Here is a 16,037-nt window from a genome sequence, read left to right as displayed (position 1 = left end):
TTCCTATAATTTTAAAAGAGATTCTAATTGTTTTACATAATAAAATATAATTATTTCTATATTAATAATGTGACACATTTAATCTTAATATATTAGGCTAAACAACATTTATTAACGCATTTTTTATAATATGCATCATCCCCTCTCTAGCGAAATAGCTTAATGTGCGAATAGTATTTAAGTTGCGCATTTACTATCTTTAAAACGATAAAGCTTATAATTATTCATTATAGTAATTGTTTATACATGTAATCTTAACATTTCTAAAATTGTTAATAATTTTTAAACGTTTGGCTGCCTCTTACACTTCATTTAGTGTCGTTGGTGTTTAAAGTATTAATTATTTAGCAATTGTCGTGAACAAGAGGCATAATTAAAAGATTGGGTGGATAATATATATTGGAATAAAAAAATTTGTTTATGAACAATAAATGTTGGTAAAGCCGCGGAACTCTGCATCGGCTACGCTTGCGCCACCTATTGAAAACAAAAATGGTGGCCAACAATATGCCCTATCCCTGCCCTGGTTTTATGGCACGCCAAATGTCTGCGTTCTCTAGGCTTCTTTCTGCTATGTATTTCCCTCCAACCGATACACCCAATTTCAATGTGAACAAAGGGAATAATTTCCTGACGATCGACCCTATCTTACGTGCTAAATAAGTGGGGCTACTTCTAACCAAACTGAAGGTGATCCAAAACTATCGAATAATTTTGCGAAATTATAACCGCACCAAGCTCGATTCAGTCGTGTCATTCACCTTATGTAATGTAATTGATTACACACGATTCCATCGGGCGGTTACTAGCCTTTAACATGCATTGCTCGTTACAGGAAACACGAAATAAACAATCTTAAAATCATAGTGGCAATGCAGTAGAAGAAGCAAAATCCTTGTATGCTTTACTAATTACGCAAACAGCAAGATAGACGTTTTATTTCGTTATATGTTTATGTATGAAGTACATAAAAAATTTTGTCACCAGTCATGTAACATGCTACACAAGAATCATTATTCAATATATTTACTGAAATGTCAAATGATCACAGAGTCATATTAGGTTTGTACTATTACTGATAAAGTATTTGTATTCTTGACAGCAAGCCTACTTATTATTGCTATTTTAGATGACTTGCTTATTGAATAAAGCTTGTACCCTGTAAGAATTGTTCTTTTGTATTAGAACTTGTTACATACACTACATCTCAGAAGACATGACAGAGATCAATTTTCTATGTTAATATAGGCTTCAAATATCTATAATTGATAACGAACTTCTTATTCTAGGTTGTTGAATTGCATATAAACTGGTAATGACAGATAGGATATCTACAATGAGGTTGGAAGCAGAAATGGCTGCTCCTTTGCATTTGCAAAGATTGGAGCGTAGTCTGAATGTACAGCCTTTTTTGAGGCAAATTAACGAACTGTTTCAAGATCCAGCCAGGTAGTTTTAATGAAGTACTAATTCTATAATCCTGTGATTATAGATGAAAACTACTATTCATAAATTGTTTATAGCGAGGATGACAAGTCTGTATCATCAGAATCATCTGAGGGATCAGACAATTATCTTGATAATGTAGTGATAAGAAAAGAAGGTCTGTAAATAGTTTTAACATTTTGCGTACTTTACATTGTTAATTGTTGCTCACTGTTGATTTCATAGAGGACAGAATTAATAAGCTAAGACTTTACAACATGTCAACTGTGGGGGAGGAACGACGTTGGTTGCAGGATATTCTATTAAGTGAATCATCGGATAGTTCAGCTTCAGGATCTGATACAGATGGTCCTATTACAGAGGAAGATTTTCAGGAAATGCTAAAGTTTCACATACTTAGGAAGAAATATCAGGCAAAATTCTATCAAAAACCAGAGGTACATTAGTATTTGATTCAAGACTGACAGAATATATTACCTATAGTAATGAAAATGCATATTTTCAGAACATTCAGTACCAATATTATAGCGCTGGTTTATTGTCCAATTACGATAGATTTTTAGAACATCAGAAATTGATAGTAGGAAATAAAAAGAAAAAGGAAAAGAAACCAGAAAAGAAAGTTATGAAGATAAAGAAGGAAAAGGTACCGCGTCATAGGCCATTGGAGGATTATCCTGTACGTAAAATAAAAATGAGTGCATATTTCATGAATAAAGTGTTATCATAAATATTGCAGGAAGGAGACTATCCGGACGAGGAATGGAATCGTTCGATTCCTAGAGAAGAAGAATTAGATGAAGCCGAGTTAGAAGCATTAATGCGTCATCAACCTCGTCAACGGACAAGAAAAAAGCATAACAACAAGAGTCCTGAGGTGATGGCAATGAGGAGACGAAAGATTTGGGTCATGATGTCCAAAAAAGAATTGGGAAAAGTACAAAGAGCAAAAACCAATAATCATAAAGAAATGTTAATTAGTTGTAAAAAAGTAGCACAACATTGTATGAAATATTGGAGACAAAAGGCTATGCAAGTAAGTATTATTATATCTATCGTTACTTGGATTTGTTTAAAGATTGCTTGAATCAGTTGTTCTATTTATTTTATAGTCGCAGAAGAACATGAAGGAAACGATATGGAGAGCTAAACGCCTCACGAGAGAAATGCAGTCTTATTGGAAACGTTACGATCGAGTCGAACGTGAAACAAGAAGAAGATTGGAAAAAGAAGCTGAAGAGCAGCGGAAAATGGATGTGGAGCTTATTGAGGTAATTAACTTCGTAATTTGTCGTGTTCCTAATATAAAATTTGATTTTGAAATTTATTTACTTTGTTTCATAAATTTAGGCGAAAAGACAGCAAAGGAAATTGAATTTTCTCATTACACAAACTGAACTTTATGCTCACTTTATGTCCAGGAAATTAGGGAAAGCTTCTCCTGAAGAACAATTGAGAATTTTGAATCAGTTAGATGAAGAAAAAAATCCACGACTTGTTGGAATTGATGATTACGATAGGTAAATTTGAGATAATGTGATATGTTAGAAATTAATATATTTATAAGTTATTCTTTCAACAGTGAATCTATGAAACAAAAAGCCAAGAAAAATGCAACCGAAGCATTCGATAATGAGAAAGCTCGAACGAAACAATTCGACACAGCTGCTGCGTCTCAAGAGTTACGGCTTAGTGATACACCGGAGAATTTGGAACACCCTCAACCTTCGATCTTTAAAGGAAATCTTAAGGGATATCAGTTAAAAGGAATGAATTGGTTAGCCAATTTATATGACCAGGTTGGTACATCCACCAAGTTGTTATATTGCATAAGCTAATAGAATTTTCGTACACGATATATTTATATGAACTAATTTTCTATATCCTGTTTAGGGTATTAGTGGAATTCTGGCGGATGAAATGGGCTTGGGGAAAACTGTGCAATCTATAGCCTTTTTGTGTCACATCGCTGAAAGATATTGTGAGTTTTTCAATTAATGTTATTATACTGCGATCTTTCAAAATCGTGTACTACAATTTAACTCATTTGTGTCATTGTATTTTTCAGCTGTATGGGGACCTTTTTTAATTATATCACCGGCTTCGACGTTGCACAATTGGCAGCAAGAAATGGCACGCTTTGTACCAATGTTTAAAGTAGTTCCCTACTGGGGCAATCCACAAGAACGTAAAATATTGAGACAATTCTGGGACACTAAAGATTTGCACACGAAAGAAGCTTCATTTCACGTAGTGATAACCAGCTATCAATTAGTTATTACCGATTATAAGTACTTCAATAGAATAAAATGGCAATACATGATCTTAGACGAAGCACAAGCTATAAAAAGCACCAGCAGGTTCGTGCTTATTAGACTGTTTGTTACACTATATGGCATTCGAAACTAAATAATTTGCTTTCCTTTTACAGTATGAGATGGAAATTGTTGCTTGGATTTAGCTGTCGTAACAGACTGTTACTTAGCGGTACTCCAATTCAAAACAGCATGGCAGAATTATGGGCCTTATTGCATTTTATAATGCCAACTTTATTCGACTCTCACGATGAATTCAATGAATGGTTTTCTAAGGATATCGAGAGTCACGCTGAGAATAAAACCGGAATCGATGAAAGTAATATACTTCTACTTCAGTTACTTTATTAATCTTTTTTTTAAATCAGTATTGTAAATTTCTTATATTTCTCTTTTACTTCTAGAACATTTATCGAGGTTGCACATGATTTTGAAACCCTTTATGTTGCGTAGAATAAAGAAAGATGTAGAAAATGAATTGTCCGATAAGATAGAAGTGATGGTGTATTGTCCTCTCACTACACGTCAAAAGTTACTTTATTCAGGTATGAATCTAGTATTCTTACGTAATCAATTTATTTATATTACGTTCAAAAAATGATAACATAACTTCCTTAATAGCATTAAAGCAGAAGATTAGAATAGAAGACTTACTGCATTATACGGTGGGTGGTGGTGACACGGCAACTAACGATAAAAATTTTACATCGAACCTGATGAATCTAGTCATGCAATTCCGGAAGGTAATGAATATTAAATGTAAAATACATCATGCATGCCTTACTACATCAATCTCGATATTATTGATTTTAGGTTTGCAATCATCCAGAGCTTTTCGAGCGTAGGGATGCTAAATCTCCGTTCTTCATGCATACTGAATGTTACGAAATGCCTGCACTATTATATATAGATGGACTCATGCATCTTGCGTTGCCATCTAAAGATCATTTGTTGTATAATAAGCTGTTTATATTTGCTACTGAACATATACATCGAACCCTTCACGATGACAACGCCAGTTTGTCTCAAAATATCTTTTCCTTTAGTAGATTTATTAACTTGTCTCCTATGGAAATCAGTAACATATTTATCGTCGGTATTTTATTCAGGTACGAAATTATTATATTTTATATTATATTATAATATTTTATTATTCACCAAAATGGTTATTATATGTTTAGACTGTGTCTTGCGACAGTAATGGGGAGAAGAATGAGAATGAAGCGATATTGGGAGGACTGGAATGTTGACGAGAGGAAAGAAATATCTGTGAATCAAATGTTTCTTTTACCCGAAAAGATCGACTCTTCGTCGCGATCACTGCAGGACTTAATATTCACGAGAAACATCATTGAAGGAGAACCTGTATATACGCATACGACTCACATCATGCATTCAATGCCCGAGACTGTCGCACATCGAATCTTGCGTAGTAGTAAAAAGGCTGCCAGTCAATCGTTAAAGAGGGTGCTCCCTTCTACCAAAGCTGATCAAGAAGAATCGAAGGTGACGCTGTTACCGGAACATCCTCATCATCCAAGGCCACCGATAATGCGATATTGTCAACAGACCACCATTCCATCATTTATCTGCGATAGTTACCCTAAGGTTGCTATCAGATTAATGCGGTAGATAAAAATATGATAATATAATGAATAACTTGCAGGTACAAGCTAGTCCTCGAAAATTATACGTTAGTAATAGTTCCGCGGCGTGCGCGTGGAGAATACACGAAGAGTGTGGCGGAAAGTTCGGCCAGCAACTTGTTTGGCTTGGTTGCGAACGAGCTCTTTCGTTGTCGCAAGACAACTTCAAGACTCGTATAGGACAGACTACGGTTACGTTCTCGGTCGAGCCTCAAGGTGGAATATCTGCATGCACTCCTATAAACGGATGGTCAAATATCATAGTGCCAGGTAAGTATCTACCACGGTGCCAATTAAATGGTGTCATATTTATTTTAAAGAATATTCTCTTTCGTTGTAGACAAGCAAACATTAGTAACGGATGCCGGAAAGCTTTCCGTATTGGACAGTCTCCTGCGCCGTCTGAAAGAACAAGGTCATCGAGTGCTTATCTACTCTCAGATGACAAAAATGATTGATCTGTTAGAGGTAATTAATTTGAATCGTCGATGATATAATTACTACAAGATTTTACATAATATCTCCATTTACAGGAATATATGTATCACAGGAAGCACACATTCATGAGACTAGACGGTTCTTCGAAAATCTCAGATCGACGAGATATGGTAGCGGATTTTCAAAAGAGGTGACTAATTTGTAATGCAGAATTTCAGATCTGATTCACGGTAGGAGCCGCGTAAATATTTCGCGTCCAATTACTGGTTCATAATTTTGATATCTCTTAATCTAAACCAGCGTCGTCCTCTAATTTAATGAGAATAGATCATTAACAAACGAATGAATTCTTTACCGTCACTGTTTAGAATATGTATCAGCCACACATCGTGTTGCATGTTTAAAGCGCGGCTTCTTAGCATGTCGTTCGTTCGTCCACTCGCGCATAACTAACACGCGAATTAATTGGCGAATCGACCCTTTCTCGTAGACAGCTGCGGCTTTGGCTACCCGCCATGAATACATGATTCTAATAATCATGAGATCGTCGTTTTTACCCCATGCCATTATATTCTAACGTATTTCGTTTGAAATACATTATTTATCAGATTTTAAAAAAAGTTAAAAAAAAGCAGATTGGTTTTAGCGATCCAAGTCATCGTTTCTTTTTTACATTTATTGAGCTAAATAAAAAATGTAAACGGATTTCCAAACTCATGTAGACAATGAAATTAATTCGAGTAGCGCATTTCGTATTGGAAATCGTCTAAGTGCACCACCAGCATACCGAATTAATTTACATATAAAAACGCGTCGTGCGTACTGTTTGATCTACACGAGGCTGCTTCATGTTTCAGGGCGGACATATTCGTCTTTCTCCTAAGTACCCGAGCCGGTGGCCTGGGAATAAACCTCACTGCCGCAGACACGGTTAGTAATCTTATCCTGTGTTTTATCAGCCCGTACCTTGTACGTATTCGTCTTACGATTTCACGATGCCTGAGGGGGTTTCGCCTTTTGTTTTCTTTTCTTTTGACAAGCCGAGCTCGACAAGTCAGGAAATCATCATAATTGATCGGAAACGACAGAGCATAGCGTGAGAAGTCGCGATTGCGTCTTTTTTAAGCGCAGCCGTTTAATCTCGATGTCAACTTTGTTTGTCATCGATTTAACAGCGTGCCCGATCTCTATCGCTTTGCATATAAAAGTATACGTAGAACAATGTTGTAGATTTATCAGCGAAGTAATAAAAGATACCCAGTGGCCCACAATTATATAAAAAATTATACCACGAAGTAATGGTGGAATCGATAAGATTTTTTGGTCACGGTCGTTCGTCTGCATTGCCGAAATTGTGATTTGTTACGTACAAATAGTGCACGAATGCAGACTGCAGTGTGAATGTATTTAAAGCTATTTGCATATGCCCTCGTTCGAATATCAAGTGGAACGGGTGGTCCTATTTAGAACTTGATGCACAAATACGATGCATTCTTTTCAAATTTAAACATAATATTGCGAAGCAATAGGCTTTCTTACTTGGTAGTTTAATTCTAATAAAGAAAAATATTCTGCTTTACAGGTAATTTTTTATGATAGTGATTGGAACCCTACGGTGGATCAACAAGCTATGGATCGTGCTCATAGACTCGGTCAGACGAAGCAAGTTACGGTCTATCGATTAATTTGCAAAGGAACTATCGAGGAAAGAATACTGCAACGTGCTCGAGAGAAAAGCGAGGTAGATTATATTAATTTAAAAATGTACTTCTAATTATTTAGTTTTTGAACGTGGAAGAAATAATTTATTATCCGTTTACAGATACAACGTATGGTGATTAGCGGCGGAAATTTCAAACCAGATACTCTGAAGCCGAAGGAAGTCGTTTCCCTTTTGTTAGACGACGAAGAAATCGAAGCGAAATGTAAGTGTTTAAACGTTATTAAAATTCGAACCGCTAATTAATTAATCAATACTCGAGTCGCAACGTATACAAATCTGTTTGTTCAAATGGAATTAACAAAATGTGTAACACAGGATTATAAAACAAAGTAATTCGATAATCTCGTTGAATGAAAGTTCGAAATGCAAATAGAGAACTCTGTACCGCATTTTTGTTCACTGAAGCGTGATTTCGGTTGTATTCTTGTGCCGGGACTCGTGCAAATGCATTGAGCGAGAAGAAAAAAAGAGGAAGGGAGAAAGAGAGATGAAAGGGAAGGAAAGAATATGGACGCAATTACATTATGCTCGTTAGGCTATGCTAATGCCCTAATAACGAATAATAATAAGAAAAGAAGTAACGAACGTCCCCGTATACAAGCCCGCGTCCGTATATTTCAGACAGCCAACGGAGCGAGGAGAGAAAACAGCACGCGGAGGATGCCCGACTTGAGTCGAACCTATACCACAAGGAGAGAGACCGGAAGAGGAAGTTAACCGCGCTTCCGGCTAAGGTGAGTCCGGCGCCCTTCGAGTCGCCGCTATCTGTTTTTTCTTTCATGCTGCTCCGTTATTAATCAATGATAAGTTTTATTCCTGACATACGAAATTAATTTTTATCTTTGTGTAATTGTTAGGGTGACGCAAAGAAGCCTTGTCTAGCTGATGCGATCAGTGACAAGATTGGCGACGGTGCTCACTCGAACTCTAATGAAATCGGCCAAGCCACTGGCGGCATTCAATCTCATCAAGTTAACAATCATCAACAGATAATCGATAATACGGATGATTACAGTGTGCCAACGAGTCCTGTCAAGTCAGAGGTACGTGTATAAGTATAGCTTAAAAATTCACATAAACGACAGGAAATCAGGAAATGAATGTTATCTGTTTAGGATGAAACGAGCAACGATGGCTTGGTCGTTGACGTCGATGGTCCGATCGGAACATCTTCGGGCGATACCCGGCAATCACGAATGGGGCCATTCGGTGATTCCGGAAAAGTGAATCGTTTGGATCATCATGTATCTTTTAGCAGCGGAAGTAGCGTTCGAATGAGACCTACGATTCGCGGTACTAGCAAAAGGGGCAGGCCGCGTGGTTCTCGCAGAGGAGGACCCATCGGAGGGAAGGGTAGGGGTCTTCTTATGCTTCACCCGCCATCCAAAGGTGTTGGAAACGATCCTCAATCGCCAACGTCTTTATCTCCGAACAGTAGCGGTGCATCCAATGACCAAGTTCTACAGCACGGTAAGTACATTGTCTTTGTACATTTATTAGCATCGAAAGTGTGTCAAGGATGTCCGGAGAAATGGATCCTATCGTTACGAGTGATCGAATCTAGTCCAACGAATGGATTATTAATAACGATGTTCACCGATGAATATTTAAACTCTTGCTTTGCATGCAAATGCAGAGTTAAATTAATATTCAATATATACTGCTACCGTATCTCGAAAGAGTATTCAGTTCGTTTAGATTCCCATCTGTCTTTGAGTAGAAAATTCTCACTCGAAAGCCTAGCTTAGATCGTTGAAAAACGGATGATTCGATATGGTTAAGAGGATTAAGAGGGAAGCTTTGCTGGGGTCAGATGAAAATGACTTTTCGTGACGCACCCTCGGAATTGACATGCGGTTAATCCCGGCTGGACTCTTTCATAGATCCAGAACCGAGTCCCTATTTGCTCCTATTGCACCGTTTGGCACGTTCTCAGGGGATCTCTCCGCGCAAAAAGAAAAACGCCCAATGGGCCGCTGACGTGGATCCATCGAAATTCCCTCGCGGTTACGTGTGCGCGCAAGTGTTGCGACGAACAGTTGGCGCACTTCCTGAGAGGGTACGCGGTTTACCCTTCGAGATATTCACCCCCTACCCCCATTTGTGACTCACTGTTTCACTTGCGATTTTCAAGTACCCTGCCTCACATCTTTTGGGACCACCGTACGAGTATCTTCGTTCCTTTGATATATTATGGTTCCCTTATGCTTATTGTTCTTTGAAATGCCATTTATATTAACAGGAGATAAAATAAAATTAACAAGTACTAGATATGACTTCAGTGATTGTCATAAGTATTATCTTTCATTCCGAGGGAATTGTATAATTCGTGGAGCATCACCCCAGTTGTGGAGAACAATAAGTTCACGGTGCTATCGTCGCGCAACGCGTTCTGTTGCGTATGATGCATAGGTATATAAACGACTTTCAAGCAAAGGGTAAAAGAGATGAGCGGGTAAGAAAACGAGAATTGGAAGAGGTTCTCACCGAAAAAGAGTAGGAGGCCCTCACGCAACGTTCATGACACGTGGACTGAAGTTTACGCGGGCAACGCGCGCGAGCTCGCTCGCCTACCGTACGTACGCGCTTGTATTTCGTGCTTGTTACATATACGGAAAGGAAAGGGGTCGTTTCTCTCTCGCACTTGTCGTCGACTGGAAGGCGAGCGGACAATAGCAGGTGCGGAGCGAACGCGACAGCTGCGATCGATGATGCTCTTCTTAGGTTTTTGGAACTCGCTCAACCCCTCTCCTTTCTTCCCTTTCCATTTTCGACTATCACTTCGTTAGTTTCCTGCCCCCTTTTCATTCTCTCGTTTGTTTTTCTCCACTATTCGATTCGCTGATCATCCTATGGATTTCGATGATCTTTGATAAATTAAATAGTTTTAATCATCAGACTGCGGATTTATATGCAAAATAAAACGTTTTTAATGTCGATTTATAGAATGAAATATATGTAGGTACTTGCTGTACTTTGTAAAAGTAACAGTGCATATTCCATTTTTGTTAGTTCTCGTTTTATTGAAAATTGGAAAGTGGAGAAGTATTCTGTTTGAAATGTATTTTAGGGGACATATGGTCGATGCGTTCGTGAAAGCCAACAATATGATTGCCATCTCCCGTCTCCGAGATGTTCTCCCAATCTGCATTTCTAAAATGCTATCCCTATGATATCAATTCCTCCCCAACAAAGATTTCTCGTACCACTTGTACAACGAAATTGAATATCGCTGTTCAAATCGTAGTGCACCGTTCGAACTGTAACGCGTTTGGATATCATTTGCATAATTTCGGTAACCGTGGCCCTGGCGCCGGGATGAAACGGGGCTCGGAGGGGTTGAATTTCGCTGGATTCGTGCCGTACCTCATGGTACCGCACCGTGTCATTTCGTTCGTCCGCATTGGCTCCATCGTATTTCCGTGTCATGTAACGGAAAGTAACTTCAACCAGTTCAAGTGGATGAGAGACAACCTCTATACATTTATAAACTTCCTGCTTCCTTCGTGACACTGTAAACTTAGGACAAATCTATTTCCATTGCTTGTAATTTGCTCCGAACTTTTTTTCGAATCCGTAGATATTTTTACTACTAATCACTATCAATCAATCCGATCGTCAGTATTTATCATCCAGAACTTCGTGTACAACTCTTATAGGGAACCAAAAAGGTCAATCTATCCGTAGTTAGGTTCATTTATACTATCGTAGAGCTCGTTCACGCCTCGTTTGGCGTCCACATTATTAACAGCAAACTAGCAAATAAATAGAAATAATGATAAAACATAATTAATGCGTGCTTCGATACTACTTTCATTCCGGTCGAGTCGTTCACGGTTCGTCGATAGTATAAATGAACCTTTACGATAACGAGAATCGTGCGATTCATTATCCTGGTTGGGAGCGAGGAACGAGGGTCGTTTAATCGGGGATACCGGCGAGGAGCTATTTCATTGTCTCCGCTTTAAAATGCAATAATTTTCTGGCCGGAGGCGAGAGAGAACACCGTGAAAGAGGCCGCGCGCCGTGGCAAAGGACGAAAACCGGGAGGTCGGGTATGGGGTAGGAGTTCGGCTGTGTGTTGTACGGGCTGAGATACGGCAGGATAATGCGGGAAGATAGGACGGGCAAGGATATTGCCAGCCGGACGGTCGGCATTCTGCGGATCCTCGCGTTCCATTCGCCCCTTCCAGCTACCTCGAAACTTCTCGAGAATCCTCTTCTTTCTTTATACGCGCTTGCTTCTCTATCTCCCGGCTGGGATCTCACCCACGCGGACCTTCGATACGCGAAAATACTTTAGCCGTCCCCCTCGCCGCTCATTGCCTGCCCCCCTTTTTCGTTTCCCTTCGAGCCGGATATTAATTCAATCAGGTTTCGTTGACACTGCTCCTTCCGGAGTTTAAACGTTTCTTTATGTTTTAATAAAGCAAGCAATAGGGTGAATTTTGAACACTTCTCCAGATCCACAGTCTCAACATTTGCAAATTGCTCGGCAGTCTGCGAATCTCTCTCGTGTCAGCGTTTCGATTCAGGACACCCTTTGTCAAACGAAGGAACTCCTTCGCGCGTACAAGAATCTCCTCGAAAATCTTGGTGGAACCGCGCGTACGAAAAACTCGGGGAAATCGCGCGTACGTGATAACGAGAAAACGGGTTCCCCTTGAACTTTCCCAACCCTGTTTCTTCCTTTGTCGTCGAGTGGCCACTTTAACTTCCTCCCTCTTCTTCGGCGAGGTGGCTGACAAGTACCTCCTGAAAGGACCGAGAACGTGCCAAGGAATGTCGACGACTTGTGCAGTGGAAGAAAAGGAAGTGGAAGGAGGGAATGAAAAAATATCAGTATATATTAAATTTGACAACGCCATGTACATACTTTACGTATGTATCCCATAAGTAATAAATCAAAATGGCACGTATTATTTGGTATACATTTTGCACTACGTTTATCGATACTGTACGCAAAATGAAATTGAAAAGATCCAAGAATACAGAGTTGTATAGATATAAAAGAATGAAATCAGAAAGTTTGGCAAATGTCCGTAACATCGAACTGCTCTGTCGCTGTAAAAGAAGAAAGGAAAGGTCCTCTCGTACATCCTTGCTCGGCTACTGACCTCCGACCCTGTCACTCATCCTCCTCCTCCTCCAGGATTTTTCTCCCTCGCTATCTCATTAAATTCTCCTACCTCCTGTCCCCCGTTCCCTCTCTCGTTGCTCGTCCTCGTGGCTCCGGCTCCTACGCTTACGATCAGCTGAATAGATGCCATGGCACGATCCAACGGGGAGTTTGTCTTCGTTCCACGCCGCGGCTCAGTACCGGTGAATAACCGATTAACTGGTCAGACCACTTCACGTAAAATAGAAGGGACCCCTCGTCGTAGCCTGCATCTGCCATTATAATCATGAAAAGTTGCAGAAGCCTCGCGAAATTCGTTATCTCGACGCCTATCGTCTCGTACGCGCGATTCCCTTTTGACAATCACAAATAACTCTTCAAGTATTCTCTTCGCAGTAACAAGTTCAATGCATAAGTTATGATCAGACTGCGCACTTTTATGCACAACGAAACGTTTGCGATGCCAATTTAAAAAATAAAATCTCGATTAAAATTCCTTGTATTATATTTTTGATAGCCGGCACGTTGCATGTATTCCTTATTCCAGATTGAATTTTTATACAAATGCGTAAAATTCCCAATGTATCGATTTCTTGACTTCTAATTAATGGATACAGAAGTCAGTTAATGGATAAGGTAAAAGATCGGAGGATCGCTAACGTTACAGGAGTTCAAGGAATTTCTGGCGGACCAGCGGAAGGCGACGGTCCCAGTTCGGTAGGTCCGATGGGTCCGGTTGGAACACTGGGTCCCCTGCCGGGCAGAGGAGGAACGCCAGCAATTCGAAGGGGTCCGGGTCGTCCTCGGTTAAGGCCGACGGGTCCTGGTCATCAAGGGTATCGTACGCCTGGTCACCATCATGGCAGAAAAGTCCAACGACCACTTCCGGTTCCATTGAGGTCGCAGCAAACGATCGCCACTGTGAATCAACAGAAAAATGTGGTGCAGCGAGCCTCGGGATCATCCGGTCCGTCGATCGCCGCCGCCTCCTCTCCCTCTGTGAATACCGCGGCGACCCCCTCGTGTCCTCCCTCGACAGGAGAGTCGAGACCCTTCGGGTTTTATACGCAGCAACAACAGAAGCAGCAACAACCGCGGGGATCGTCCTAGCTTTCAGAGGGAGAGTTCCTTCGAGTGATACTCCAGGGAGATTCCTGAACAAAGTTTGTTGAAGCGAGATTTCTTTTTAGCTAATTTACCAATTAATCGATTCGTTTACAATTGTACATTCTGTCGTAATTTCAAGAGAGCGTCGAACGTTTTGCTCGATTATTTGGAAAAGACCAATGATACAAAACGAGCAAACGAGATAGCAATCATTGCTTTGTTGCTTTTTCTTCGAACATATCTTGTCTTGATTAACAGTAACAGACCTGAACAAGTTATAGTTTGAAATAGTGCAATGAAGGTCCTTAAAGGTACTCTATGTTCGTTCATCGATGTTCGCTACTTGTGAATGAGGTTTAGCTCGCGTTTAGTCACATTCAATATCCGTTAGCTGGCACAATGGTCAATCTGGAAGTGATTTCTAAGCTTTGCGCGATTTCAAGGCACGATACTTCACTTCACGAGCGAATGTTAGAAGGATATTTTTACCAAGCACGCGTAGAACGACTGACGATTGTTATCTCGAGTCGTACATGTAAAGTATGTATAAAAATTAAGCTAACTTGTCGATATTTAATAAATTGATAAGAATTAATTACATTCTCTTAAGGAAGAACAAACACAAGACATGAAGTTAGCTTTTGAAATCATAAAACGCGTGCGTCATTATCGTTTAGACAAATTGTACAAATTAATCGCGCCGCTCGTTAATTAGGTACTTAAATATAGAACAAGTTCAAGCTAGCTGGATTAGAGACAAGCGAATTTGAACCGCGAGGCAAACAAACATTAGCCAAAAAGATTGAAGAGAGTAGAAAAATGAAATTGTATAAAATAATCATTGACGAACGCAAGTGGACGAAAGTCGATCAAATCACGATCAAAAATCTTGCCATGGTAGCTCCTTAAAAAGTTAGGCAAAAACCGTGGACAGCTTTGAAATTGTATTGAGTAATTGATTAACTCATGTGCACAGAAACATTTGTATGAATTTGAAACATAGCGCGAAATTTATAACTCATAAAAAAACGAGCAATGGATAAAGAAACGGTAGTAAAAGTTCATATATCTTTCCTTCTTTTTTTATTCCTCTTCTGTCCCCTTTCAATGAGTCGTCCAACCGGTTGGTTCAAAGAATTCTTTGAAAAAGAAGACTTTGTATACGTAAATACGTTCTTCATTGATTTTTCTTTCTCCTGTTTCGTTTTAACCCTCTCGCTCTATTTCTTTTCGGACATATTACAATTTATCGAATGCCGTAGGATTGTTCCGTCGCCATATTCGGTTAGGCGATATGTATTTTTTATGCGAGTTTATAGACCGCCATTTCGTCGATTGGATTTGTAAGAGAATGGTATTTATATTAGCAATAAATAATGATTCCAATGATCGCTAATCGTGTTCCTCTTTTATCTCAAACCCTTATTGCATTAATTATCAGGTCACAATTTGTATCTATAATTGAGCAACTTTTATTAATCATGTAAATATATTACCTTCCCGTATCAAGTCTCCGATTCGTTACTATCACAGTCTTTCATACGTTCCACTTTGACGACCTTAAGCAGCACTGACGAGCTTGGTTGATGATTCGCACGAGCCATCCACACCCTTCGGAAGGTTTGCCTCGCGAAAAACTAGAAGCCACCGAGTGGAACTAATAGTGGCAGCTGGAGAAATAAATTGTTTCTTCGATGCAACGCAACGAAGGGAGGGACAGACCTCGATCGTGTTCCCTTTGTTCGGTGACGAAAACGTCGATTCCATTTTCATTTAAAGACTCGTTGAAATGTCGCCCATCTCTCCTCTTCAGACTAATGCAACGATTCAGCAGTAAGAGGCTGTTTCGAAGGCGATAAATTTTAAATAGTTTCCAGTACCAGCATGTTCTGACCGAGGACATTCTCGATATGTCGATTATTGATGAGGTAGAAAGACCGTGCAATGAGAGAAAGATGGTGTACGGGAGTATGCATATAATTGATTGCCCGCATATACGAATTTGCGAATGTTCTTCGCTACAAGCAGATATTGTCTAGAAAACTTAGCGAATTGTAAAAACGACAACTTGTCGTACCTTCTGATCAACGAATGTGTCGCTTAATAAAAACGCGGAAAGCAAAGTGGACTTTATACGTGTTTATTAAAGAGCCACTGTATCCTTGTGATTCAGTATAACATATCCCAAGATTTTTTCTTTTTTTTTCCTCAAAATTTCGAAAAATACTTCAAATAAAAGTTAT

At 39.5% G+C, this 16,037-nt stretch overlaps 1 protein-coding gene across 4 annotated transcripts; it reads left to right on the top strand.

Moving 5' to 3' along the window:
• The first annotated feature begins 434 nt into the window (after positions 1-434).
• Positions 435-15,190, top strand: Ino80 (chromatin-remodeling ATPase INO80). Of its 4 annotated transcripts, none has more exons than XM_018023145.2 (27): positions 435-690; positions 836-1,062; positions 1,290-1,449; positions 1,524-1,603; positions 1,672-1,883; positions 1,952-2,125; positions 2,186-2,482; positions 2,559-2,717; positions 2,797-2,966; positions 3,029-3,245; positions 3,340-3,427; positions 3,515-3,806; positions 3,878-4,080; positions 4,166-4,306; positions 4,383-4,504; positions 4,575-4,870; positions 4,943-5,369; positions 5,428-5,677; positions 5,748-5,875; positions 5,941-6,035; positions 6,703-6,775; positions 7,428-7,586; positions 7,668-7,770; positions 8,190-8,302; positions 8,426-8,611; positions 8,684-9,038; positions 13,355-13,797. In XM_018023145.2, exons 3-27 carry the CDS (start codon positions 1,316-1,318, stop codon positions 13,795-13,797), a joined length of 4,917 nt encoding a protein of 1,638 aa, XP_017878634.1. In that variant the 5' UTR covers positions 435-690; positions 836-1,062; positions 1,290-1,315. The 4 variants fall into 4 exon arrangements, with proteins under 4 accessions (XP_017878634.1, XP_017878635.1, XP_017878637.1 ...); XM_018023148.2 differs by having other exon boundaries at positions 436-690; positions 1,952-2,092; positions 13,355-15,190; XM_018023146.2 differs by lacking the exon at positions 836-1,062.
• Positions 15,191-16,037: the final 847 nt, after the last annotated feature.

The sequence above is a fragment of the Ceratina calcarata genome, unplaced genomic scaffold (assembly GCF_001652005.2).
Source record: "Ceratina calcarata isolate Rehan_Ccalc_2016 unplaced genomic scaffold, ASM165200v1 scaffold297.2, whole genome shotgun sequence".
Classification (NCBI taxonomy): Eukaryota; Metazoa; Arthropoda; class Insecta; order Hymenoptera; family Apidae; genus Ceratina; species Ceratina calcarata.
The sequence above is the reverse complement of the archived record's forward strand: the minus strand, read 5'-3'. Positions and strand labels throughout refer to the sequence as shown.

What these genes read in the sequence shown, in the direction of transcription:
- Ino80 (XM_018023147.2), top strand. Translation starts at nt 1,316, where the DNA reads ATGACAGATAGGATATCTACAATGAGGTTGGAAGCAGAAATGGCTGCT. An exon ending in GGAGACAAAAGGCTATGCAA is followed by an intron (nt 2,483 to 2,558) that starts GTAAGTATTATT and finishes TTTATTTTATAG; the next exon opens with TCGCAGAAGAACATGAAGGA. An exon ending in CGAAGAAATCGAAGCGAAAT is followed by an intron (nt 7,771 to 8,189) that starts GTAAGTGTTTAA and finishes CGTATATTTCAG; the next exon opens with ACAGCCAACGGAGCGAGGAG.